The sequence below is a fragment of the Euprymna scolopes genome, chromosome 45 (assembly GCF_053919585.1).
Source record: "Euprymna scolopes isolate OS-2025 chromosome 45, ASM5391958v1, whole genome shotgun sequence".
Classification (NCBI taxonomy): Eukaryota; Metazoa; Mollusca; class Cephalopoda; order Sepiida; family Sepiolidae; genus Euprymna; species Euprymna scolopes.
Genome location: NC_136526.1, coordinates 32,955,437 through 32,983,391, shown reverse-complemented (window position 1 = coordinate 32,983,391; position 27,955 = coordinate 32,955,437). Strand labels below are relative to the sequence as shown.

Here is a 27,955-nt window from a genome sequence, read left to right as displayed (position 1 = left end):
GCATGGCTTTGTTACACATCGTTTACAATAATATAATGTCTCTTAGTCCTCGTGCACAATTGCATGTTCATGAATCATTTTTCTTTACTTTTTCTGTTGGCAAAAAAATTATTTAAAGCACCAACAAACGAAAAGCTATAAATTTCAACAAAGAACAAATTCAATTCAATTGTCCTTTTCTTATAAAAAAAACATCAACCACAAAAGCTGTGTTGAAGTTAAAAACTCCCAGCCTAACTCGATTGTCGCCCTTTTACTCAGAAGAGCGACCTAGATACGTCACTTCCTGTTCCTCATATTTTTTCCTCTTTCGCGCCGGACCTTCGATCAGTAAAGATGTAACAAACACAGGTGCGGTGGCTATGGGCCACCACAATGCTCCTGTCTACCGTCAGCCTCTCGCAAGTAACGGTACTCATTTTTCAATGAACTCTCATTCTTTCTATCGCTTCTTCATGTATATTTATGTAAATAAATTGCATTTCTTTCGCTGATATATAACGGTATGTTTTCATCCTCATTATGCGACCTTTTGCCTTTTCAATTCCTCTACCATTAACTTAATAATATTGATTGTATGTCCAATTTTGTTTGCAACTTTAAGGTAAGTGGAAAAAATTACGGAATTATATATATATATATATATATATATATATATATATATATATATACTTTTTCACATATTGTGTGTGTGTGTGCTAATAATATTTTATTTCTTCTTCTAACTAGTTACAACTACAGCATATTGTCCTTTTTCTTTTGGAAAATATTTTTTGTGCGTGAAATGTTTCTTTTTTTCTTTTTAATAAAGACAACTTCAATGCATGTTCATTGAACATCAACAGTAACCGTGCCACAATTATTAAATTGGCATCGTCAAATGATATTCAGTAAGCTCATTCCACATACTATATTGAAATGGGAGCATGCTTCTATCTTTTCAAATGTCATTCATGAATGAACCAACAGAGAAAGAATTTTTTTCTTTTTATTTCGGGATGGAGTTTTGTAAGTAAAAACAAAATATATTTTTAACCCATCTTAAATATTACCCTTTCTTCTGTTGTATCCCAACGCGCTTTTGCGCTATTTGTATTTACCGATGCTTCCTTCTTTTGCCAGACATGAAAATTTATTATCTTTGTAACGACATTTCCAAATATTGCCGTCATGTTATTTATGCTTCGTACGTGTCAAGATACAGCACTTCATCAACGGAACGTTAGACGCCTTACTAGAATTCTCCCGTTTATCTCGACACTTCTGCATTGGAAAACCAGTATCTTCTAGTGCCAAATCGCTCTGAATCCCTTGGTACTTCGAGAGCGGCCAGTGCAATTTTCCTTAACGACCTCTCTGTAGTGGAGATTTCCCACTCCTCAATAGACGCTGTTCTATGATGCTCAGCATGAACCTTCATTACAAAGCCCGTTAATTGATCTCTAATTCTATACGAGACATGTTTTCTCTATTGCTACATAATACGGCCTCCAACTCTTTTAGTAGTTTTCATAAAAAACTAAATCAAATTGTATAGCCTTTGTCTTACTCTCAAAAATTTCTATCATCTTCCTAGGTTTTCTAATATTGTTTCAAACTCGAGCGAAACTTCAATGCATTTCTTGTAAAGTAATCTCGTGATGTTCCTCACCATAATATAGTCTATGAGATCTTAATATATTGTCAAATAGCAGAATAACATCTCTGTTATGTAGCGAGTAATATAATGAGAACTTTGTTGTTTCACTCACATGGAACCTGACAGCCGTTAACATTTGATTTATATAAATACCCCATGACTGTTCGTTGTTTTCTATCTTCTATGCTAAAATATCATGCGTCGTTCTATGGAATCTTTCTATTTTGTCATTACTATATGGTGATAGAATGATGTGGTCGCATAATGTATATTGAGGACCTCTAATGTCTTTTTCATCACTTTATTAATATTTTCGTGCCCGTTATTTGTTAAAAGCTGAAGTGGTGCCCCGAACTTTGGAAAAATCTCATCAATCAACAGATGCACCATAGTTTCCATTTTCTTATTAGGGACCGCAAAAGCCCCCAGCTAACCACTATACATATTTATGAATATTACTATGTACTGGTTACTCGAAAGTGTTTAATGGTACGGCCCAGAAACATTTAATGCTAATTTTGCAAAAGAAAATGGAGGCAAATCCTGCATTTGATGTTGTTGCTTCCTCAAATTTCATCTTTAGCTCTAAATATCCATGTATTCATTTAGATCCTTAAACAAACAAAGCCGTGTGACCATTATTGTCGGAATATTCGCCTAACACCCCTTTTCTAAGATGCTATGATACATATAATCTAATAAATGATTCGTTATCGGTTGCAACAAATAGTAAACTACCCCGTTCATTACTATGTACTGCTTTTGTTTATTTTGAACGCTTTATCGTTTTTATTCGCATCTTTAAATCATAAATTTCCTTATTATCTTCATGTTCCCTAATTGAATCTATACCCGGTAATATAGGTTGTTCGGGCTTTACTGATAAGTCCTTGGCATTCTTATATAGTGCATACTCTTTCTGGTCAAAGAGATTCGAGTTTGTCGCACACACAAGATAGTTTCACTCTACCTAGCTCTACCAGGGAATCATAATTGTTTCGACTTGAGTCAACAGAGTGTGACAAAAGATCCGCACAAACATTGTCTTTCTCCTTCAGGTACAATATAGTACAATTATAACCAGCCATACTTAAAGCCCACGTCTGCATCTTCCTATTTTGTATTGATGAATTCAACAAATATTATAAGAATCTATGATCTGTAAAGATGGTGAACGTTGCACTATGCAAGTAGTTATTTAAATTGTGTATTGCATACGATTCCTTTGTCTAGGTGTTACTCAGTTTAGAAGACAAAAATAGATAGGAGTTTCTACCCCTTTACCCTCTGTTTGAGTATTAGGGCCATGACAAGAGAATATTATTTTCATTATTTTGACTCTCGAGTATATATCAGTTAATATTTTATGTTTTTAGAGAGAATGATGTAATTCTCGATTGATTAACTGTGTCTAATTGTGTCGGATATATACTCGAGAGTAAAAACATTGATAAGAATATTCTCTTGTCATCGCCCTTCTGATTATAAACCATTTATGAAAAATATACCCCAATTGGATGATCGGAGGCATCTGTATATAGTATGTAGTCCTTATCAGAATCAGGATATGCCAGTATTACCCGGTCTGTGAGCTTTGATCTTAGTCTGACAAAAGCAGACTGGCATGCATCATCCCATTGAAAAGGTGCACGCTTCCTTGGCAACCGGAATAAAGGTTTGCAATATTGTTTTTTTTTTAATAAATTGCTGATAGTATTAAGTCATACTGATAAAAGCTCTTACTTATCTCACAGTGGTTTAAGTCGAAATCGATTTTTATAATTTGACTTTACCCAGATACTGTAAAAATCTCAAACTTTGTGGCTCTAGTATTGAAATTAAAGTTTTCCTTTTTAACTACCTAATACTGTTAAATGTTCATGTAAAAAAAGAGGTTTTTCTTATTCAGCTTGCAACGCTCTGGGCACACAAAAAAAAGCCGACAATCCTTTTTCTCTTTCAGTTTCGACGTTCGTAGAAAATCCGTCTTTCTTTCTTCCCACTGAGACATGAATTAACCGTACGTTCGAACGACCTCGATTGAACAATTTTCCAAGCTTTTATATCCTATCTAGAAAAAAAGGAAGAGACAGGAAAAATAGCTTCTCCCATCATGCCCTGCCTTCCCAAGATGCCCTTCGTGTATACAAACGAGCTAGCCATCCTTTCCTTCTTCTTTCCCAAAGAGCGATGCAAATATGCCCGGTACGTTTTTTTTCTTTCTATCCATATACCCCACATGCCCCCCTGATCTTCGAGATCAATAAGACATTCATAATCCTTCATCCAAGCAGGCCTCCTCCTCTCACGTTGAGGCCTCTATGGGACAACTTCTTGGGAGTTGACGTTTTCAGGTTCACTACAGACATTCTCGTCCGGTTGTAAAGAACCACAATGTGGGGCTAAGTCGAATTGGCGTGCATCTTTAGCTTCTTGGCGGATCTCGACTTCCTCCTCTTCACTGCCATTAGTGTGCACCGGCAGGGTTACACGATGCAGGTCTAGGATATGCCGGGGAACGCCATTCACCATCACATTGTTCTTCCACTGCATTTCCGTTACAACCCCCTCCCCCAAAGAGTGGTATCTTTTGCATTGAGGGGCTTCCCCCACACCTCCTCGCCCACTTTAATGGTAGCTTCTTCACCCTCAATTCCTACCGTTTTGTTGCACGGATGCCGTCACTTATATGCACAGATGTCTCTATGAGGCATAGTTGTCTCATCTTGTCTGGTTTTCGGTGAAAATGGGTGAAATGTTGCTTTTTTCCGCAGCAGCCTTGATGGTGCATTGGTGCGGTGATTACTCTCCACTATCCTATTGTCACTTGGCCGATACGCTGCCCTAAAAATTTGCCTTACTCCCCATTATCACACACCTCTTTAAAGGCTTCTGATCGGAAAGCGGGGGCATTGTCCATTAACAGTTCCTCAACCGGCCCTCTCTCCAAAAATATTTCTTCGATGACCCCTCGGATCGCCCATGCAGCTTCTGCTCTGATCTTCTCCATATGGCAAACTTCCCCGGTCCACAGTCGACCATCGATAGATATACCGTATGGAGATAATGGGTCACATCAATGGCCAATCGCTTCCAGTCCTCCACAATGTGTAACTCTCCTGCTTCGTATCCGGGGTTTGGCACACTTGACAGTGCTCCACTACCTCTTTGACCTCCTTCTCGGTGGTTTCCGGGTAAACCTCTCTTGCTAGGAATAACGTCTGTTTTCGACCAAAGTGTTGCATTTCATGTAACTTTTTAACTTTTTTTTCAACTGGAATTCCACTATCAAATCTGCAAGTGCTCCAAGCCTGCGCTTGATCAGTATTTCTGCAGCATCTCTGCTCCTAACTCTCTTATCGCCAGTCACTGCCGACCTGATACATGAACCTACTGTTGCCGAATCGGATTTGATTTCAATCGTTTTCAATCCCCACTTCAGGGCTAGATTGATTCCTTTCATAGCGGCCCCCAGTTCAGCTACATTGATATGGGAATAGTCGTTTTTCTTTCTTAACCACGCCGCATATTCCACAGTTACACCTCCCATCTCTAATACGACGCCCAATGCCAGACTGCTGGCATCGCACCAAATCACCCCCATGTCTCCGCTACTGGCGTACCATTCTCCCTTTACTGGGTCTTCTTTCGTCACTCTCGCGATAGTTTCTTGTAGCATGTTCGTGACCTTCTTCATCACACGGCCCTCCCAGCCATCGGTGCCTGTTTGTCGTTTAATAAATCTGCACGCCAGGGGAAAAACTGTGAGAGAATGCAGAGCGTGTACACTGCAACATGGACCGAACAAGGAAGTATGTCCTGCATTTGGCAAGACATGCTACAACTGTAATGGAAAAAATCATTTTTCTGCGAAATGCAGACTAGCAAAGAAAAAGAAGGTTCAGACTGTCAAAACGCAACAATCCGAGGATCAAGATGACAGTAGTAGTTCTTCAGACTATAGGCAGGTAGACAGTGTAACAATAAAAGAAAAAGTTAACGCTGTGAATCATGAGGTGATAAAAGCGGAAATGATGGTGAAAGGAAAGCCAATTATTTTTCAGCTTGACAGTGGAGCATCAGTAAACATACTGAATGAGAAGCATGTAATGGGGAGCCTTCAAATAAGACACTGGTCAAGTGGAATGGAACAGAAGTGAAGCCATTGGGAGAGTGTCGAGTCAAAATGATAAACCCCAAAACTGGACAAAAATATGCAGTTAAGTTTGTCATTGTAAAAGAGCATTTCCATCCTTTACTGGGAGCAAATGTAATTCAGAAGATGGCACTCATCACAATCAACCATGACCAGTTCAAAATGATAGCCAAAATTTCCCAAGTGGATGAATCCAGCAGCCAGAACTCTGACAGCATTATAAACGAATTCAGAGATATATTTAAGGAGGAATTGGGTCAGTTACCTGGAGCGGTACATTTGGAGGTGGATAGAGCATTCACACCAAATGTAGCTGCAGCACGAAGAGTGCCAGTCGCACAGAAAGACAAATTAAAAGTTGAATTGGAGAAACTGGTTAAAAAGAAGGTATTGAACCAGTAAGTGAGCCAACTCCATGGGTAAGTGCATTGGCATTGGTGATGAAGAAAAATGGAAATCTAAGGATTTGCATAGACCCAAGACCACTAAATAAAGCTTTTAAAAGGGAACATTTCCAACTACCTACATTGGATGATTTGCTGCCAGAACTGGCTGACAGCAAAGTATTTTCCACCCTGGATTTACGAGATGGATTTTGGCATTTGAAATTGGATGAAGTAAGCAGTCGTTTGACTACATTTACCACGCCATTTGGTCGGTTTCGGTGGAAGGTTTTACCATTTGGGATTACTCCAGCTCCAGAGATATTTCAAAAGGCCCTCTTTAACAATGTATGGGATTTAGAGGGTGTGATCCACAAAGCAGATGATCTTCTTGTGATTGGGAAAGGTAAAACAATGGAGGAAGCAACAGCTGATCATGACAAAAAACTGAGAAAACTGTTGCAGAGATGCCGTGATCGTGGGATTCAATTGAATGCTGGAAAATTGAACCTACGACAAACATCTATATCTTTCTATGTCACACGATAACCAGTGATAGGTTACTTCCTGACCCTGGGAAGGTAAAAGCTATAAAAGAGATGTCATGCCCAACAGATGTTAAAGGCGTGCAAAGATTGGCTGGATTTGTGAACTACTTGGCAAAGTTTCTGCCACATATTTCCAACGTGATGGACCCAATTCGGAATTTAGTGAAGGCAGATGTACCATGGACGTGGTCCCAAATTCATGAAAGAGCTTTTGAAAAATTAAAAGGTTAGTGAGTGAGGCACCAGTATTGAGATACTATGAACCCAACAAACCTTTGGTCATTCAATGTGATGCAAGTGAGAAGGGTATGGGGGCTGCACTACCGCAGGAAGGTCAACCTCTAGCCTATATCAGCCATGTGCTGACTGACACAGAAACCCGATATAAGCAAATTGAAAAAGAACTGCTGGCAGTAGTCTATGCTACCGAACGGTTTCATCAATATACGTTTGGTCGACAGATAACGGTACTGACCGATCATAGGCCATTAGAAGCTATCATGAAAAAAGAGTTGGGAAAATGCTCCAAACGACTGCAAAACATGCTGATGCGATTACAGGCTTACGATGCTACCGTTCTGTACCATCCAGGTAGGAAGATGTTCCTTGCAGACACGCTATCAAGCGCATATATCCATGGAGTGAACAGCGAAGATATGGACAATGAAGATGATGTCAAGGAAGCTGAATACATTCCTGTAACAGAGAGGAGGCTGCTTGAACTGCACTCAGCCACAAAAGAAGACCGAAGCATGCAGCAGTTGCAGCAAGTAATTGTGGAGGGATGGCCAGACGAAAAAATACATCTTGACCTAGAGGTGAGACCGTTGTTTGGTATACGAAATGAAATGACTGTACAAGATGGGTTAATTTTCAGGGGTAATCGTGTAGTGGTTCCAATTACCCAGCGGGCTATACTGAAGGAGAAGCTGCATTCTACACACCTAGGAATATAAGGATGTTGCAGAAGGGCAAGAGAATGGTTGTATTGGATAAACATGAACAGTGTGATCATAGACTGTTTCAAAATGCCCCACATGCAGAAAATACGAAATAGCCAATCCAGCCGAACCATTAATGGCTCATGAAGTTCCTGACAGACCCTGGGCGAAAGTGGGAGTGGACCTGTTTAAGTTTACAGATAGAGACTATCTTTGTACTGTGGATTACATAAGCAACTTCTGGGAAATTGATCATCTTCAAAATACAGAAGCTAAGACAGTAGTAACCAAACTGAAACATCATTTTGCACGACATGGAATAACAGATCAGGTGGTAACTGATAACACTGTGCAACAAATTTGAATTTAAAAAAAATACAAGACATATAAGGCCTGTTTCGGTGTAAGAAAAATATGCTGATTTCAAATCTGACATTTATTTCTCTGGATTAGGTACCATTTTCATGTACTTTATTATTAATTATTTTGAAAAAAAACACCGAATTCACCAGTTTAAACAACATTTGTCCTCTTAACTCTCTTGTATAGAGTGTCATCATCCTTTTTTAAATTCCATCAGTAGTCTGCCAACATACAAGTGTTCCATTTTCCTTTAAAACGTTTTTCTATTAATGAAATATCTTGATGGAACCTTTCGCCATGTTCATCACTCACATGGCCAAGATTCTCAGCAAAAAATCCAAATGAGAGTGGAGCACATGAACTTTTAGAGACATGTTACATCCCATATCATGAAAATGATGCAATAGATCATTCACAACTTGCACATAGTCTTCTGAACGATGTTTTCCCAGGAAGTTATCACAAACTTTCTTGAATGACTCAAAGGCACATTTTTCTTTTCTCGTGAGATGTGTCTTAAAAGTTTCATCAAGAACAATTTTTCGAATTTGGGGACCTATGAAGATATCTTCTTTTATTTTAGCTCGACTTAATGAAGGAAACTTTTCTGCAAGATATGCAAATGTTAAGGAATCCTTGTCTAGTGCTTTCGAGTTTAATATGCAAAGGTGGTAAATGGATTCTATCACTTTGCAGAAGTGGTTTGTGTTTGATGTTATGTTTTCCTTGCTCAATTTCATCTCTAGCAAGCCAGTGATTGCGTACATAGTGTTCAGCTCTTGCTCTAGAGTCCCATAAGCACAAGAAGCAACAAAATTTAGTATAGCCTGGCTGAAGGCCAGTGAGCATTGCTATAACCTTGAAATCTGCACAAACATGCCATTTATGGACTTCATAATGTATGCTTGCTAAAATTGTTTTTAAATTTTCATATGATTCTTTCATGGTTGTGCTGTAAGCTATAGGAACAGATGGCAGGGTGTTCCCATTGTGAAGCAAAACAGCTTTTATGCTTTCCTTGGATGCATCTAAGAAAAGTCGCCAGTTGGTGTTATCATATTGTATTTCCAGCTGTTCAAAAAGTCCAACAATGTCATTGCAGAAGCATAAATCATCTGTCAAAGTGAACAAAACATGCAAGTTTTGTGCACGTTTTCTGTACAATGTTATTTTCACACCTTTTCTAAGAAGATGTTCTTTAAGCCTTGATGCAAGAAGTTCACTTTTGTCTTTGGTTAAATAAAGATCTCTGCATAAGTCATTTAGAGCATCTTGAGAAAATAGTATTGGTTTATTATTGCTTTCTGAATTAGAAAATTCTACTGTTTCATCACTGTAATGTTCATCCCCACTGCTTGAACTCCACATTTCCTGATCAGGGGGTTTTGGTACAGGTAATTCGTTTGAGTGCTCAACTGGGCGCATTGCTGATTGCAAATTTGGGTAAACAATGTGTTTCTTTTTTTTTTTTTGCTGTTGTACAGCCCGTATAGTCTTGCTGACAAAAATAGCAATCATTAGAATGATCTTTCTGCTCTCGCCAAATCATTGGCACACCAAACTTCATGTGAACATTCTTTTTTGCATACCATGCGCTCAATGTTTTCACACATGTAAGGCATGAGGAGCCCATGACTTGTCTTGGTCTCCTATATCAAAATGAAAGTACGCCTTGTACAATTTCTTGATATGGCTGGTATTGCTGCGCCTTTCTTTAGCAAATGTTAATTCGCCACATATGTAGCAGAATTTGCTTGGATCATTTTTGCACTGTCTTGAAGTCATCGTAAAAGCCTATACTGCATCTAAAGAATAAAGACAAGAAAAAAAGTAAATTGTTTTATAAAGAAAAATAAGGATTCCATAATGTGAACATGTTAAGCCATTATAAACGCCCACTAGCAAGTTATTAGATTCTTTCATACATAAACTAAGGGGTTGATAAATTTCATTTCTATTTTTTGCATTTAATTTAGTAAATTTTCAGAAAAGAATGTATAAAATGTCCCTTTATGTTTAAAACATTAAAATACACAATAATCCGGTCTTTATTGTAGGTTTTAAGTAAAAAATACTTTATTAAATGGATATCTATTTTTAACCCTCAGATTTTTCCCGTGCCCTACAAATAAGGTTCTGAGGCAGATTTTAGCTTCTTTTCCTTGATTTTTTTAACCTACATTAAAAAATGCCTTTCTTGACGAATACCATGGCTTTTCGGAAGGTGGTGAACACCAAACCATATGCTACAGCATTATGTTTTTACTTTTGAAAAAATTAGCCCTTGGTCTAAAAAATATTATGCTAACCAAGCTAGCTCTGTCATCTAGCTCTCTTAAATCTGGAAAAATAGCTCATTTCGGCTGACTTTAGCAAATAAATGATTCCAATAAATGATTTAACAAATAATGTACATAATATGTGTATATTAAACTGTGTTTTTCTCTTAAGATTTATAATTTAATACACATAATATGTGACTGCAAAGTCGTCAGTAACCCATTTTTGACGTTTTTACTGAAATTTACCAATGTGGCAATTTTGCACAAATTATACCTAATTCAACAAAAAGAAAGCCAGAAATAAAATTTCCACGTTACTAGGTATACAAAAATTGCTGCAGATATCCTGTACTTTTTTTAGTGTTGCACAGTGTAATTTGCCTCAGTTTAGCAGCCAGGAATTTTCCACCTTTGCTAAAAAGTGGTGTTTTATAGATACACCTGTCAGTCCATACAATAGCAAGGCGAATGGAAAAGTGGAATCTGCAGTAAAAATGGCAAAGAACCTTTTCCGGAAAGCAATAGAGGATAAGGCTGATCCATACCTAGCAATGTTGGATCATAGGAATATACCATCTAAGGGTCTCTTATCACCAGCTCAGAAGCTGATGTCAAGGAGAACAAAAACTCTTCTCCCAACTAGAGAGGAGTTACTCAGACCAGAATTGGCCAAAAACCTCAAAAAGTGTGTCAAACGAGACAGCAGGAGACAAGAACAGTTTTTTAACCACAAAGTGAAACCACTTCAACCGTTACACCCTGGAGATGTAGTACGGATGAAACCCCACATAAAGGGTCAGAGAGAGTGGAAGAAGGTAATTGTATGGGAGAGAGCGGTCATACAATGTAAAAGTGAATGGGGTCTACTTGAAAAAAATCTGCAGAAGCACCCCCACTTACATCGTTGATTCACTAGCCGTGCGGAGTGCAGAGCGAAATAGTCAGGAATGAAGGGAACGGCATAGAAGAGAGAGATGACCCAAGCCAACCTGGGTACGAAGGTAAATTGGGAGAGGGAGTTAACCCGACACCACCCCCAATGATATCAAGCCCCGAACAAACAAAAGCAAGCCTACGGACAACACGGTCGGGAAGAGTAGTGAGAGATCCTGTGAGATTCAGGGACTATGCGAAATAAAGTAGGGAAGGGCAGAATAATCCCTGTTAGGCAGGAGGGTAGTCTGCTCAATGAATGCCTAGATCACTTTTTTTATATATATTATTGGGATTTCCCAAACGTTTGAGGTAACAAAGTAATGTGACGACGTCAAGAAGAAAGGAAACACAAACACAGAGTTAAATGTTATGAAAAAACTGTATTTACAAAAAGGAAAAGAAAGGTGTTGCAAACAATTGGGTTTGCGGGAAACTTATCTCACAGATGTGATGTGTCCGTTTATCAATTAAATCTTTCCTGTGTCCTTAGTTGGTATGAAAGAGAAAAGGTGCGGCCTTGGTCTGTGCTGCTATTACGGCTTGGACTCCATGTGCGTCCCGTATTTCTGGTGGCGGAGAGCTGGCGAAATGGATGTACTCGCAATCAGGTCCCAACCGCAAAAGAGGCCGAAAGTTCAAAGGGGCCGCGCAAATAGGGGTCGGGGAGGAAACTAGAATGGCAGCCCGTGATTGGTTGTTTTTCATCCAATCACAGGGCACCACACCAGTGACTCCGTAATAATTCCAATATTCTCCCCAAAACAAAATTACAATATGAAATCATTTCAACATAATTCTCTGCAGTTACAGGTCCTTATGCTTTTAAGCTGGAGGTTCATAGCAGGCTTATTGTAAGGCAAACTATCCCATAATGAAAGGTCGCAGAAACTTGGATTTGCCTCCCTTTGAAGGCAAATAAGGCCCATAGTAAAGTTCATAGGAAAATTGATTTTTTTTAAGGCAAACATAGCCAATAATAAAGTTCATAGAAAAATTGATTTTTTTTCTTGAAGGCAACCATAGCCAATAAAAAAGTTCATAGGAAAATTATTTTTTTGCTTTTGAGGGCAAACATAGCCAATAATAAAGTCCACAGGAAAAATAGATTTTTTTTGGAAGGCAAACATAGCCAATAATAAAGTTCACAGGAAAATTGATTTTTTTAAGGCAAACATAGCCAATAATAAAGTCCACAGGAAAAATAGATTTTTTTTGGAAGGCAAACATAGCCAATAATAAAGTTCACAGGAAAATTGATTTTTTTTTTTCTTGAAGGCAAACATAGCCAATAATAAAGTTCACAGGAAAAAGATCTTTTTTTTTTGAAGGCCAAACATAGCCAATAATAAAGTTCACAGGAAAAAGATTTTCTTTTGAAGGCAAACATAGCCAATAATAAAGTTCACAGGAAAAAGATTTTTTTTTTTAAGGCAAACATACTAGAATATAGAAGAGTAGAAGATTGTATTCACAAAGAGCTTAAAGGTTTGAAAGAAGTGAGTGTAGTGATTTATTTTGTATGTAAAGAATTCTCATTTTGGTGCACCAATAGGACTATAGAAATTTCATCCCTTCAATAATAAGGTAGGATATCATTACCAGTTATTATTTTTTCTTCTTTTTACAATAAGTACCTATAAGCTAAGGTATGTGAAGATTGTTTTAGATAAACTGAATTTAATAGTATATATAGGGGTTAGTAAAAGAGTTTTTACTACCTTTTAAATTTTTAGTCCTTTTAGGACGTTGTTTCATTGGAACAGATGAGCTATTAGTATTTGGTACATCATTAGGAGATTTTGAATTTGCAGCATCAACTACTCCCTTGGAGTCTGGAACAATTCCAGGATGGTGTGCGTGAGTTAAAGATAATTCCAGAGGATACAGGAGCTTGATAGAATGGACCTGAACCGACCCGTCACCTCTTTTAACTTTTACAGAACGAATTTTTTTGTCGTCACCAACAATTAATTCCAAAACTCTTCCCAGCAACCAAAATGGTCTAGCCTTGGCAGGATTTTTAACAAGAACCACATCATCAACCTTGATACGATTGTGAAAATTGACCTCGTGCAAATCTTTACATTGCTCCCTCAAACTCAACAAATAGTCTTGATACAAAAGCTCACGGAATCTAGTTAGCATAGAATCCCGTGCTTCAATGGATTTTACTACATTTAATCTTGAAGGAGGGTCAGATTTCCAAACATTCTGGTCATCTAATTTTAGTACAAGTCCTAAATTGGCATTAGGACGAAGAAAACAGTTGGGGGTTATTATTTCGAGGTCTGAATCCGAAGAACACCTGTAAGTGAGAGGTCTTTGATTTATGGCATTTTGAATATCCGAAATTATAGTAAGGAGATCAAAATATTTAATTCGAGATCGCCCAATTGTTTTATACAAACAAGATTTAATGGTTCTGATCATACGTTCCCATGTGCTCCCCACCCAAGCAGCATATAAAGGTATTCTGATATGCTTAATATTATACACTTGGAAGTGTTCATTAAATTCAGAGGAGGCAAAAACTTCCTCTATAAGATTACAACCAGCTATAAAGGATCTGGCATTATCGCTGTAAATATGAGATGGGATTCCATGCATATTTGTAAATCTGATCAGAGCCAGGATAAACGAGTGAGTGCTCATATCTTTAACTAATTCTATGTGTACTGCTCTAATGTTTAGGCAAGTAAATATAAGCATATACATTTTACTTACACCTTCATCACCTTTCACCCAAACATGTCCCGTATAGTCAATCCCAGTGTGTAAAAATGGTTTAATGAGATTCACACGATGTTTGGGAAGATTTGTAACCTTAGGATACTTAAATGCAAGGCTATTAAATTTTTTGCACAAGATGCACTTTGAAAGTACTTTTTTGACGGCTTGTCTCGCCTTGGGTATCCAAAACCCTGAAAGGCGGATTTTAGTTAGGGTTGATTGAATTCCCAGATGTTTACATCTTTTGTGATATTCTACGATGATAAGTTCAGTTAAATCATGATCCTTAGCCAATAAGACAGGATCGATAACTTCATAATCATAAGTAGTGACTTTACCTATTCTACCTATTCTTCTGATGATTCCACTTTCATCTAAGAATAAATTTAAATTTTTTACTGATTCAGGTACTTCTTTTCCTTGAGGCGATTGCAGGTAAGCAAATTCTGTAGGAAAGCTTTGTTGTTGCATTACCTTAAGTAAATAGATTTTAGCACAGTTGCTGGGATCTAGGTCTACATGTTTGATTTTATTTCTAACCTTAAATATGTTGGTAGTAACGTTAAGTAATCTATTGAGATCTGAGTATCTACCAAAGGGTATCACCGGTTAAGGCTCAACATTAACTACAGTGTAATTTAATGATGTAGACTGTATAATAGATTTATTCTTTAAGCTTTGGCACTGAAATTCACTTGATGGCCATTTTATGGGACTTTTACTAAGCCATTCAGGACCCGAAGTCCAGCGGCTTAAATTCTGCTGAAATTTTTCAAAGGTTACTCCTCTTGTGAGCAAGTCGGCAGGATTTTGGTCTGTAGGAACGTATCTGAATTTTACAGTTAACGATCTTTTTTCTTTTAGTTCCTCAGTCATTTGTTGGATGTCTTTTAGTCTGTTTCTTACAAACAGGTTTTTAGTTTTTATGTTGTCAGACAAAAGCCATGACAACACAACCTGTGCATCAACAGATATAACGATATCTCTAATCTCAATTTGGGAGTAGGCTTTCAACAAAGGTAATAAGCACTTAATGGCCAAAAACACAGCCAACAATTCAAGCGTAGGTAAACTTTTGGGCTTCATAGGAGCCACCTTAGCTTTGGAAAATAACAAATGGGACTTGCCATTTTGTGCACTATAAACTGCAAACCCATATGCCCCTTTAGAGGCATCACAAAATATAAAAAAATCGGCTGGGTTGGCTTCACTGATTACAAATCTAGGGAACTGCAGTGAATCCAGCTTGGAAAGGTCCCGTGATAAAGCAGACCATAAAGCCTGGTATTCCTCGGGCACAACATCATCCCAGTCTAATTTCTGCGACCACAAATCTCTCAAGAGCATTTTGCCTCTGATAGTAACAGGTAGACACAGAGATAGTGGGTCGAAAACCCTTGCAGTTTGAGTTAAAATACCTCTTTTAGTGGTAACTTGCTGATCAATAGATGACCTAGAAATTTGAAGTGTATCCTCTAATGTGGAATACCTGTAGCCTAAAACTTTCTCCAATTCACAGCCATGTTCTACGAGTTTCTGATCTTTTATCATTAAGGTTTTAAGTTCCTCACAATTCGTATTCCATGATCTAAGATTAAAATGACCTCTTTCCATACGATGATTGGCCGTTGTATAGAGGTTTGATAACATTTCAACAGAGTTACTTGTTTTAATCAGGTTATCCACATAGAAATTTTTCTTCAACATGTCAGAGCAGTCATCAGCAGGAAACATTCGGACATGGTGCTTTATTATGAAATTCAAAATGAAGGGACTGGCGTTAAACCCAAAAATAATAGTGGTATATCTTAAACAAACCAGTCTATTGCCTTCCTTCATAAAAAAACAAAATCTGTTACGGTCTTCGAGAGATCCGAGTTTGATCATAAGGAAAGCCTTACGAATGTCTGCTAACATCACATATTTGTTAGACCTAAATAATAATAGTAATTCCAGCATATCTCCCATTAAATTTATGCCAGGATAAGCTGCTTCATTTAAAGAATATTTACCATTAGTCTTCAGGGAGCAGTTAAAGACAGGTCTAATCTTAGTAGTAGACTGTTCATCCATCTTGAAAACAGGCCTATGTGGTATCCAAATGTATTTTGAAAAAATCTCAGGAGCTACCTCAAAACGTTCGATGATACCCTCCTGCTCCTGTTGATGAAATATTTCAGCATAGTCATCGAGTAATTTTTGTTGCTCGAGCTTGTTTACTACTCTGTTTAGCACTGAAAGTGCAATTCTGTGATTGGAAGGTACAGACTTGATTTTGTCATCATGCCAGGGGAGTTTCACATGATACGCATTATTTTTAAATTCAATGGACTTTTCAAATTCCATAATTTTACTTTTGTCATAATTACAAGTAGCCTCGCCTTCCGATGATATTCCTAGAGAATCTACATCAAACATTTTCTCTAAATTTCTTTCTACTTGACTCTCATCAAATATTTCAGCAAGGGGATCAGGGTAGCTCTTTATCGGGTTCATTACAAAATTTACCCTAATGTCTGTGCACGTAGAGTATTTGGAGACTATGGCATGATAATTGTGGAGATCCTTATTCTTAATCTTCTTAGGATTACATTGTTTATCATACAAAAAATGTTGGCAATTGCCAAACGGGGAAATGCCTGCAGGAAACTCCCATGCAGAGCCCTGCATGCAGTCTATCATTTTGATGTTCTTCATGAATTGAATCACATCAATGCCTAAAAGGCCATGTACACGAATGTCATTTTTTTCGTGCAAAAAGGCCAAGGTATAATTTAAATTAATTAAATTTTTCTTTACAGACTTAAAATTATCAAATCTTAAGTTCATATCGAATTCATCATCGATAAGAACTGGTAGAGACAAGGAACTACCCTTAGTTACCTCAATCCCCACTACAAGTTGGTTCAATTTTTTTGTTTGCGACCCTACAAAGGTTTTTACCTCGTATTCAACTGGAGTGAGGAGAGATTTATAACACCCTAATCTTTCAATAACATTCCTGGAGAAATAGGTTCTTTGACTGCCTGTATCAAAGAGGCAGTTAACTCTATATTTTCGTTTTCCTTTAAAAACAGTAATTGCCACTATCGGCAAAATGTAAGGTTGTTCCTGCATGCTAGTGTTAGCACACACGTGCGTGGAAGCAGTTGGACTGTTTCCACCCTTATCTGTTTCATTACAAAGTGGGGTAACGTGGCCTCGGGATTTACAATGTGCACATCTCCGAGGTAATTTATTTCCTTTGCCATAGCAGTCTTCTGTTCTATGATTGGCACTTGTACAAAGGAGGCATAAGCCCATTTCTCTACACCTAGAACGTCTCGACTCAAGGGAGAAATATTTTGGACAATGGTTCATAGTGTGTCCATTGACGCTGCAAAATCTGCAATGCTTAGTAACTTTGCTAGATTTTATAGCAAAGTTTTCCAACGTTGGGACACCCCTTCCTTACATTATTATTTTTATTATAATTTCCTTCCCTAGATTTGAAATTGTCTTGGTGGGAATTTGGAGTTTTTTTAAAACTGGTTTTTATCAAGGTTTTTATGACCTCATTATAACTATCAAAGATCTGATAGTTTTTTGGATAGTTACTATCAACTTTTTTGGATAGTTACTATCAACTTTTCTTATTATCTCTTTTTGAAGAGTTGGGGGTAATTTCGAAAAAATTACATGGCTAATCAGTTCGTAGCCAGGAGTGTTTTCTTCAAAAAAATCCAGACCATACGAAGTCTTTAGTTCAGCTAGGTCAGCCTTTATTTCTGACAAAAAACTTTTTATGTTAGCAAACTCTGGGTCATATTTAGGAGTATTACCCAGCAGTTGTTTAAAAATTTCATCGATAATGAGAGGAATATCCAAAAACTCCTTTCTCAATAAATTGATGGCCACTTCAAAGTTTTCATATTCTAACGAGAGGTGAGACACTAACTGGGACGCGTAACCTGTCAAAAAACTTTTTAAAAGTGATAATTTGGCTTTTTTTTAATGTACGGCGTCCACACAATTCTCAAATATAGCTAGGAAATTTTTAAATTCAAATTTACCAGCTCTTATGCCACTAAATTTAGCACACTGCAACCGTGGGGCTGAAACGCACGCGGCTGCGAGTGGCATTTGTGGATTTTGTACTAGGACAGATTCTTTATTGGAAGGAGAAATATTCTCTTCCAGTTCAGTGAGCCTTTTGAATATGTTGTAAACGAACTCCGCCTGTAACTTTTCGTCTTCCAACATACCGCTATCTTCTAAATTGATATCGGCCTTTTCACAGGCTTCACTTATTCTATTATTAATTACGTCGACCTCCGTCAACCATTTGTTAATAAGAATTTCTTGCCTTTTAAAACAAATGTTATTGAGCGACACTTCTGCTGACATTAAATCAACGGCCGAAGTTATTTTCCTTTTAAAGGAATCTCTATTAAAAATCAAGGCTCTAACGCCCTTTATCTGTTTAAAATCATTCATACTGCTGAGAGCAAATATCTACAAGCAAAATAAAGGAAAGAAACGGAAGGAAAGAAAGAAAAAAAGGGGGGACGGACGAAATTAAGCTCTACAGTCCCAGTAGTAACACCAAAATAGCATAGGCTTGTATTCCCTTCCTCAAGCGACGTCACGGTTGAATTGAATTTACACAAATCTATTTCGTGTTAAATTATTCCACGTGTTATTTTTAGTCTCTAGCGTAAAAGGCTAGTTTCAATTGTTTGCAAATTATTGGGATTTCCCAAACGTTTGAGGTAACAAAGTAATGTGACGACGTCAAGAAGAAAGGAAACACAAACACAGAGTTAAATGTTATGAAAAAACTGTATTTACAAAAAGGAAAAGAAATGTGTTGCAAACAATTGGGTTTGCGGGAAACTTATCTCACAGATGTGATGTGTCCGTTTATCAATTAAATCTTTCCTGTGTCCTTAGTTGGTATGAAAGAGAAAAGGTGCGGCCTTGGTCTGTGCTGCTATTACGGCTTGGACTCCACGTGCGTCCCGTATTTCTGGTGGCGGAGAGCTGGCGAAATGGATGTACTCGCAATCAGGTCCCAACCGCAAAAGAGGCCGAAAGTTCAAAGGGGCCGCGCAAATAGGGGTCGGGGAGGAAACTAGAATGGCAGCCCATGATTGGTTGTTTTTCATCCAATCACAGGGCACCACACCAGTGACTCCGTAATAATTCCAATAATATTTTATTTTAATTCCGTTCAGATGATTTTTTTGTTTGTTTATTTTCTCCTTTCTTTGAGAAAAGGGAAGATGTTGCATGAATCACAACAGGTGTTACACCGTTTGGAATAACGCCCCTTGGAGGTGACCGGTGTAAGAAGAGTATTAAATAAAGATGGTTGCCGAGTAAACACAACGACTGGTTTTGTGTTATATTTTATCCGTGAGCATCCTCACACATGAAACAGTATCTGTATTTGGGGACTTTTTTCTTTCTTTTTACTGATTTTCACAATCTCTTATTTAAATTCAAATGATTTAGTAATTTCAAAATTAATTATTTTCACAGTTAAATTAGTTTGATTTAACCTGCCTAATTAATTAAAGATCTGATTAATTTCACCAGTCAACTCATGATACTGAAAATGGTAATGTTATATATATAAAAAAAAGTCACCATGACTGACCGAAAATCAGGAGAGAATCATAATGGCTGCAAGGTCAAGGCTTGATGACCAATGCTTTTAAGGAAATAAGTGGTCTAAGCAATGACAGCAAATGCAGGTTCTACCACACAAAAGTAGTGAGTTTGAGCCAGTTGACATCCAACTGTAAGCTTCTGCTAGGGGAATAAAGAATATACGACTTGATACAATGGAGTTTGTAAGTATCTCCACTTGAGACTTGACGATCTGTAAAAAGTTGAACATCGAATGAAGCAGCAAATCCTGGAAACATATATTAGAAAAAAAAAGAACCAGTCGAAAATGAGTAATACGCCATCAATTATGACTATTTAATTCCGACAGCTACGTACCTACGAAACGGAGCCATAAAACCTGACATAGTAATAATGGGCAAGAAGAAGAAAGAAGCAACCTTAGTAGAAGTTAGTATCCCCAAATATATCTTGGCAAATATATCCGGTTTACCAAGTTCAAGAGTTATATAAACAATTGCACTTAAAGAGACGGTCAGAAACTTTAAAAAATCTCTCGGTTGGAATATCTGAGTTAGCGGTTGAATGTTTAGTATACGGTAGTATGATGCATATTTTAAAAACATATGATAAAAAAATATCTGAGCTGATATACAAAGCCCAATTGTGCAACCTAAAAACACTCTTTGTACATGAAGAAAAATGAACAATAGTTTAGAAAACCTTTTCTTCTATAATAGTTTAAAATAACATTTTGAATATTTCACCAACAAATTAATTTTTATTTTATAAGGAAAAATATGACTTTTAAAATTATATATCTAAATCTTACTTTTATATTTTGGCATAAATATGAAAAAACAAAACAAAAAAAAAAAAACACGAAATTTGTGGAAAAAAATGTGCAGATGTACAGTTTTTTTTTTTTCCGGCATTTTTTTATATTTCTATTATCAACACATGGCGCAATATTTCTAAGTAACAATTACTATTACTACAATATACTGTGCAAAGAGAATGATTAAATGTAAACAAATTATTGATATTAAATGGAAAATTATTTTTATTCCACTTTTTTTATTTGTGTGAAAAAAAGTAGTTTTCTCTATTTCGTGAATTGACGAAAATGTTATTCCTAAAGTCTATTCACATTAGGTACATTAGGAATAAAATTTTCGTCAATTCACGACATACAGAAAACTATTTTTTTTTCACACAAATAAAAAAAAATGTAATAAAAATAATTTTCTATTCAATATCAATAATTTATTTACATCTAATTATTCACTTTGCACAGTATATTGTACTAATAGTAATCGTTACGTAGAAATGTTGCGTTATATGTTGATAATAGAAAAATGTATGAAAAGAAATACACGCTTCTCCTTGAACAATTATGGTAATAAATCAAGGGTCGGTCTCTAATTAGTAGGGACGGGCAATTTTATTTTTAATTGTTATAATTTACGATGCTTTATTTTCATAAAAAAAAGCAAAAATAAATTATTTCATTTTTTTATTACTGAAAACCATAACTTTAGTAATAAGTATTTTTTGTTTAGACATTTCCACTCAGATCTAAAAAAAAAAAAAAAATGCATTCATTATATTCCGTGATCATTATTTGATAAATACTGAAAATTTCATGAAAATTGGTTAAATTCCTGATTTTTGGTGAATTTTTAAGTAAAGGGAGGGATCAAAATGTTTATACATTTTGAGCGTCGGCATTCATTTGGCACGTACGTACTAATTGGTTAATAATGTACATTTCCATAAGAACTGCTCACGCGTAGCGACAGCGTTACGGTGATATGGCTCAAATAGTGCAAGAGGGGTTAATACTATGCAAACGGTAAATTTGCGATATCAGATTCGTTGTCAGCGAAAAAAAAATTGATTGGTCGATATTCTGTTGTAGTTAAAGTAAATATTTACCAATTACTTAATATCAGTAACTAAATATGACCGGTCATAGTTTACAGCAAACATTGGTACAAACAAATGGGTGAATAAATTAATCCAAATCACCTTTCAAACACAAACGATTTATTTTTTTTAAGGAATTTTATTAAAAACAATACTTAACATAACTGATGCAATATTTATCTTCTTGTATATTCAATTTGACAATAAAATAAATCATTTTTGCACTAGACTCACAGAAAAATTTGCTTCTTTTTTTTATCTCTACTAATATTAAAAGTGATTGCATTTTATTTTTAGATTAAAAATTAATTGCTTGCTCAATCAATCATTAATCATTTTAAAAACGAAATCAAAAATTTTAATTCAACACAATACGTAATAAGTAAAAATAAACACAAAATTTAAAATCACCAAAGTGAAAATAATTATATTAATTTTCTGCGAACTTGCTTTTCCGGTCGCCATCTTAAACTGTTGACTTCGACTCGTCAAAATCGTTTTAATTAACTCATCTTATAATCGTTTCTTTGTTTAAACAGATTGCCAAACAAAAAGTAAGTATTACTTGAATTTAATTGATTTTATATGTTCTTTTTTACTACTGAGGCGCGATCAAACTATTATGTTTCGCTTTCGTATTGATATAGAAATGAGTTAACGTTGTATGTCTGCATATAAACGATTGTAATATAGAATTCTTTACAATTGTGATTTTTTTTTAGTTGTTTATGACTGCACGAAAAACGATTTCCATATTAAAACGTATTTGCTAAACATACATAAAAAAGTTTTGAACCTGAGTAATTCAGTATAAATACACCCCTCCCCAGCCCGTGCTACTTTCAGTAGCGCGCGCACGCGCGTGCACACACACACACACACACACACACACACACACACACACACACAAAACAATAAAAAAAAAAACTGAACGAAAACATTACTGAATGAAACCGAATTGCACTGAACAAAAATTAATAGACTTTAAACTTGATGCCTAACAATGGATTCAGTATTAGCATAATAAGATATGATTAGGATGTGTTTGCAGTTATATTAAGTTATTGATGCGTATTTTATTTTATTGTTAAGTTATTTTAAATAAAATTGTACTTGTTCTGCATGAACCCACGTTTCAAATTATTGAAACCATATTTAAAATACGATAGTTTTTGGAAACATTGGATAAATTTTAATCTGATGACAAATGTCCTAATTATCTTTAAAATTTTAAGAATATATTTTTTCCAATTTATTTTTATTTAGATGTAAACTAAGCATTGCATTTACTATATATATATATATATATATATATATATATATATATATATATATATATATATATATATATACTAGCGGGGGGTACCCGGCGTTGCCCGGGTGTTTGGAGGTAAATCAAAAAAAAGAATTTTGGTAGGTGAGTATGAGGATCCAACCCGAACCCTTAAGGCGAAGTTGGAAATTAGTGTGAAAAAAAAACATGCGACGTTAACCATTGCGCCATCATGACTAACGCGTTTGAATTTATTTAATTACTTGGATTTGGCAGGTGCACGTTTTAATGACTTAATGAGGTCAACTTTGACTGCGGAGTAGCATTTTATTAAATGCGGAAACGCTTTTTTTATTTTTATTTTCTGCAGATGTTGGGGAGGGGGGGGGGAAACAGCTCCCTTGTCCAAATTGAATAGCAATTGTCTTCTGATATAAGGAAAATATTTCCACATTGATCAAAGCTGATTGCTTTTGGACATTTATGGCGATGGCGACCAGAAAGATACCGCCAGAATTAGTGTCGCTTTTATCATAGGAAAAAGCCTAATCCACATGTGGCGAGTGGAAACTGTTGAATATTTATCTTCCCGAAGTCGAGTAAATTAAATAGACAGGCGAGCTTCATTGTTAACTCGTAGATATTACGATTTGTATATGATATAAAAAGTTTTAAGAAGTTGTGAGCCGACCGACCGCTTCTCTGAAAAAAGCCTTTCTTGGACATACACAAAAGACAAACATACATACACACATTTTCGCTTTTATATATAGATAGCACAAAAAATTCATAATTCAGCTATACATTAACAAAATTTTATTTTATTTTGATAGATTACTTTCTTTGTTGACAAAACAATACAGATGTTTAATCCTTAAAATTGTTTTCTGTAATTGATTTCTTCATTAAATACAAATATGTTTTTCTTTTTCAGAAGATAAATCACAAGAATACATAAAATGAAAGTATAATCTCTAACCAATGCATTCCATTACTTGTTAATATTTTTTTTATTGTTTTATATCATATTTTGACGAAATTAAGTCATTTTTATCTTCCATTTAGAAATAATTTAATATTAAAGTATTTCATTTTTAATTATAGTATTTTACCTTTAATTTTATATTTACATTCTTGAAAAAAAGACGTTACATGTAATTTTTTGGTGTTAAAAAATATTAGAATTTTGTAAATAATAGTTCCTTGCTTTTTTATTGTATTAAAACAAATGTATTTGAATTAATTTTTAAGACTCATACCAAAAAACTGAATTGCATATATCTATAGTCAAAATTTCGATGCAGTCCTTTGTGACCTTTAAAGGAAGCAAATTGTGTAAATATAATTTTAATTTCAATAACAGGTAAATATTTCTTTTTGTAAAAAATGTTTAATTTTAATTTTTTTAATCAATTTCGTAACTGTATGAGTTTATTTTTTATAAAAATTTTAATAGCATAAGTTTATAAATGTTTTGCTTCGAGACTAATACTGTCTATTGTATTTCTTAAAAATATGAAACTGTAAATTTTAAAAATAAAATAATTAGTCTAAAAAATATTCGAAATAAGTATTAATACAGATGAGAATATTATTAATGAATTGGAAATTTGTATAGATTTTTATGCATTAATATTTATCAAAAATGACATTCTCCTTAAAAAAATATGTAAAATTAGAAAATATATTTGCACTTCAAACGCCATTTTGTTTCTGATTTTTTTAGACAGGGACTGAGGATTTTTAATAATTTTTTGTTATATCTACTGTTCTCATCTTTTGTATTATCTCGCAATGTTCTGGAATGTATTACATTCAACTGTTTTGGGAATCTTCTTGGTTAATTCAGAAATCTGTACTGAATATCGGACAGAATCGTATATTGAATCCTTGGAGTAGCATGTTCTCGTTTCTTCCGCCATGAGCAGATAGGTGTTAAATAATTTTCAATTGTTTTATGAGTATTATCCATACTGAGGATTAACCATTCAACGAAAATGAATGTGTTTGTTTGCTTGAATTTACTTAGTAATGTATCCAGGCATGGCTCCTTTAAAACATTTTAAAGTAAAAAATAAAAAAAGGTATAATTTATTAATAAAAAATAATTTAAACGTTCAAGCTCTTTCTATATAGACCAATATTGAAATAGTTTAAGCTATTTCAATTTTTTTCGTGTGTATTGCTAGTATTACATTCAAGTGTTTTCGAAATCTTTGTTAATTCAGAAATATGTACTGAATTTCGAAACGAATCCTATATTGCATACCTGGAGTTGCTTGTTCTCGTTACTTCAGTCACGAGAGGATAAGCAGATAGATGTTAAATAATTTTCAGTTTTATTATTGGTTTTATCAATTCATCCGTTCTGCAATAGCTTTTCTTTATAAACCTTTTTAAAGTAAAAATTTACAAAAGGTACAATTTATAAATAGACAATGTTTTTAAAATTTGATGATGAAAATTGAAAACACTAATGGAGAAATAAAACACTACCAGAATTTTATATTTGTCTTTATTTTTTTATCTGTTCTAAAAATCTGAATATGTTTTAAGTTTTATGCTTTTTAAGTACTGAATATTTCACGACTCTATTAGTATTTGAAGTTGTTATTGAGAGGAGATCTTTTTTGCAGTGTGCTTGCCTTTTAGTTAGTATTCTACTAGATTTTTAGAGGGGTGGGGATGATGCACATTGACTTTTATAAAAAGTTATTAATAGTTGCAAAATCTGGATGCTCGCTCTTGAAAATGAAAAACAATCTAATCTCCAACCCCCTATTTGATCAATTGACATTGTATCCAGTGTCCAGACATATTGCTTTCAGATGTGACTCTTTCATATATGTCGTAGACATATGCTTTAATTTCTTTCTTGGTTTGATTTTCTAATGAAAATGCTTTTGCATTAATGAGTGATATGAATACAGCTTAATTTTATAAAGGCAAAACTTTATTCTATTTTTATTGCTTGCAAACCATGTACATATGTATGGGATCTGGCGTCTAATATTTATAAAGCATATAATGTATAAACTTAACTATATCAATCCATTTAATAACGGATTGGCTGGAGTGAACACAACTAGTCTATAACATTAACTTCAATCTACAATTATTATTCATCATATTGTTATTCTGTTGATTTACTGTTTCTTCAATCATAATTACATTTAAGTTTTCTGAATGTAGTCTGAAAAATTGCATTTCTTATCTTTTAATACAATTAAATATATGAAATAATAAATATATTTTGATAAAATATTTTAATTGCAATTATAACATTTTAATACAATAAAATATATGAAATAATATACTTTAATAAAATATTGTGATTGGAATTGTTACATTTTAATACAATTAAATATAATAAATATATTTTAATAAAATAATTTGATTGCAAGTGTTACATTTTAATACAATAAAATATGAGATAAAAATATATTTTGATAAAATAATTTGATTGCAATTGTTACATTATAATACAATAAAATACATGAAATAATATATTTTGATAAAATATTATGATTGCAATTGTTACATTTTAATACAATTGTTTTTAAAAAATTCTATTTATTGAAGTGAAAATAACTCCAATAGGTATAGTTTATTTAGTACATATAAAATATATAAAATAATGAAATATATTATGATAAACCTTTGTAAACTATATTAAAAAATACACATTTTTAATATTAAAAACAAAATTTTTACATAATTTTTTTGTTGATGTTAAGTTTAATTTTATTTAAAATAAATTAATTCGTTTTTTTAATTCAGAGGTATTAAAAATATCCTCATTATGTGTTTAATTTAATCAATAATGTATTGTAAGATATCCTTAAAAATTTGTACAGAGTAATTTAATTTTTTTGTTGAGGCTTCTTGCTTATTTAAAAAGCACTATAAAATACACATTTTTCTTTCAATTTATCTTTTATTTTTATTTTGCAGAATAACTAACAATAAAAAGGAAAACCAATGCAAATTTCTTTAACAGCTGGAAAGCTGAGAACTATATATTGGTGATACGTGGTGCATCTTTTACACAGAAACAGACTATGTTGATACATATGCGAACACATACTGGTGAATAACCATATTCCTGTGAAGTATGCGGCTCTTCTTTTATGCATAAACAGACTATGGTTAAACATGCAAACGCATACTGGAGCAAAAACATATTCTTGTGAAGTATGTGGCTCCTCTTTTACAAAGAAATACAACTTAGTCATACATGTTCGAACTCACACAGGAGAGAAACCATATGCTTGTGAGATATGTGGATCGTCTTTTGCAGAAAAACGAACTGTGTTGAAACATATGCGAATACATACTGGAGAAAAACCATATGCTTGTGAAATATGTGGCTCTTCCTTTTCACATAAACACACTATGTTGCAACATATGCGAATACATACTGGAGAAAAACCGTATTCTTGTGAAGTATGTGGTTCTTCTTTTACAGTAAAACAAAATATGTTGAAACATATGCGAACACATACTGGAGAAAAACCATATGCTTGTGAAGTCTGTGGCTTTTCTTTTACACATAAACATCATATGTTGGAACATATGAGGACGCATACTGGAGAAAAACCATATTCTTGTGAAGTATGTAGCCATTCTTTTATAACTAAGCGTCATATGTTGCGTCATATGCGAACACATATGAAGAAGAAACTATGTATATAGGCATGTATGAAGTATATGATGCAGATTTCCAATAAAACTACATATAAAAAAGCTTAAAAATACACCTTTTAATCATTTGATCTATTTACAATGTAACAGCCTATGTTACAGCACATTCAAACATATATTTTGCAGTTACAGTTTTACACATATGCGAATATATACTCGATAGATACAATATTCCTATGAAATATTTTTATTTTTATCTCAGAAATGAAGTTAAATCACATGTAAGTTCATATAACAAACTAGATTAATGTAAAATATGTTGTGATTTTTTCAAAGATATCCAGCAAGTCTCAGCATATAAGATTACAGAAAATTCCGCTAATTATATTCCGATGTCAGAAATTCCATTAATCATGGGGAGTCATTTGTGTAATCAAGAACTTTTAAAATTACTTTGCTAATACAACTAGTTAACTAATACAAAAGTTATAACTTTTACGTCAGGAACTGATGATCTT

At 34.5% G+C, this 27,955-nt stretch overlaps 2 protein-coding genes and 1 long non-coding RNA gene across 3 annotated transcripts; 1 reads left to right on the top strand and 2 right to left on the bottom strand.

The window, feature by feature from the left end:
* Positions 1–12,925: 12,925 nt before the first annotated feature.
* On the bottom strand, positions 12,926–14,449 carry LOC145269155 (uncharacterized). The gene has a single exon (XM_080124763.1). The coding sequence runs from the start codon at positions 14,447–14,449 to the stop codon at positions 12,926–12,928; it is 1,524 nt and encodes a 507-aa protein (XP_079980889.1).
* Positions 14,450–14,587: 138 nt separating this feature from the next.
* Positions 14,588–17,281, bottom strand: LOC145269154 (uncharacterized). Its single transcript, XM_080124762.1, has one exon. It carries the CDS (start codon positions 17,279–17,281, stop codon positions 14,588–14,590), a length of 2,694 nt encoding a protein of 897 aa, XP_079980888.1.
* Positions 17,282–21,243: 3,962 nt separating this feature from the next.
* On the top strand, positions 21,244–27,548 carry LOC145269388 (uncharacterized). Its single transcript, XR_013865023.1, has 2 exons — positions 21,244–22,074; positions 26,748–27,548. It is a non-coding gene; the product is annotated as an uncharacterized LOC145269388 (long non-coding RNA).
* Positions 27,549–27,955: the final 407 nt, after the last annotated feature.

What these genes read in the sequence shown, in the direction of transcription:
- LOC145269155 (XM_080124763.1), bottom strand. Translation starts at nt 14,449, where the DNA reads ATGCAACAACAAAGCTTTCCTACAGAATTTGCTTACCTGCAATCGCCT.
- LOC145269154 (XM_080124762.1), bottom strand. Translation starts at nt 17,281, where the DNA reads ATGGGCTTATGCCTCCTTTGTACAAGTGCCAATCATAGAACAGAAGAC.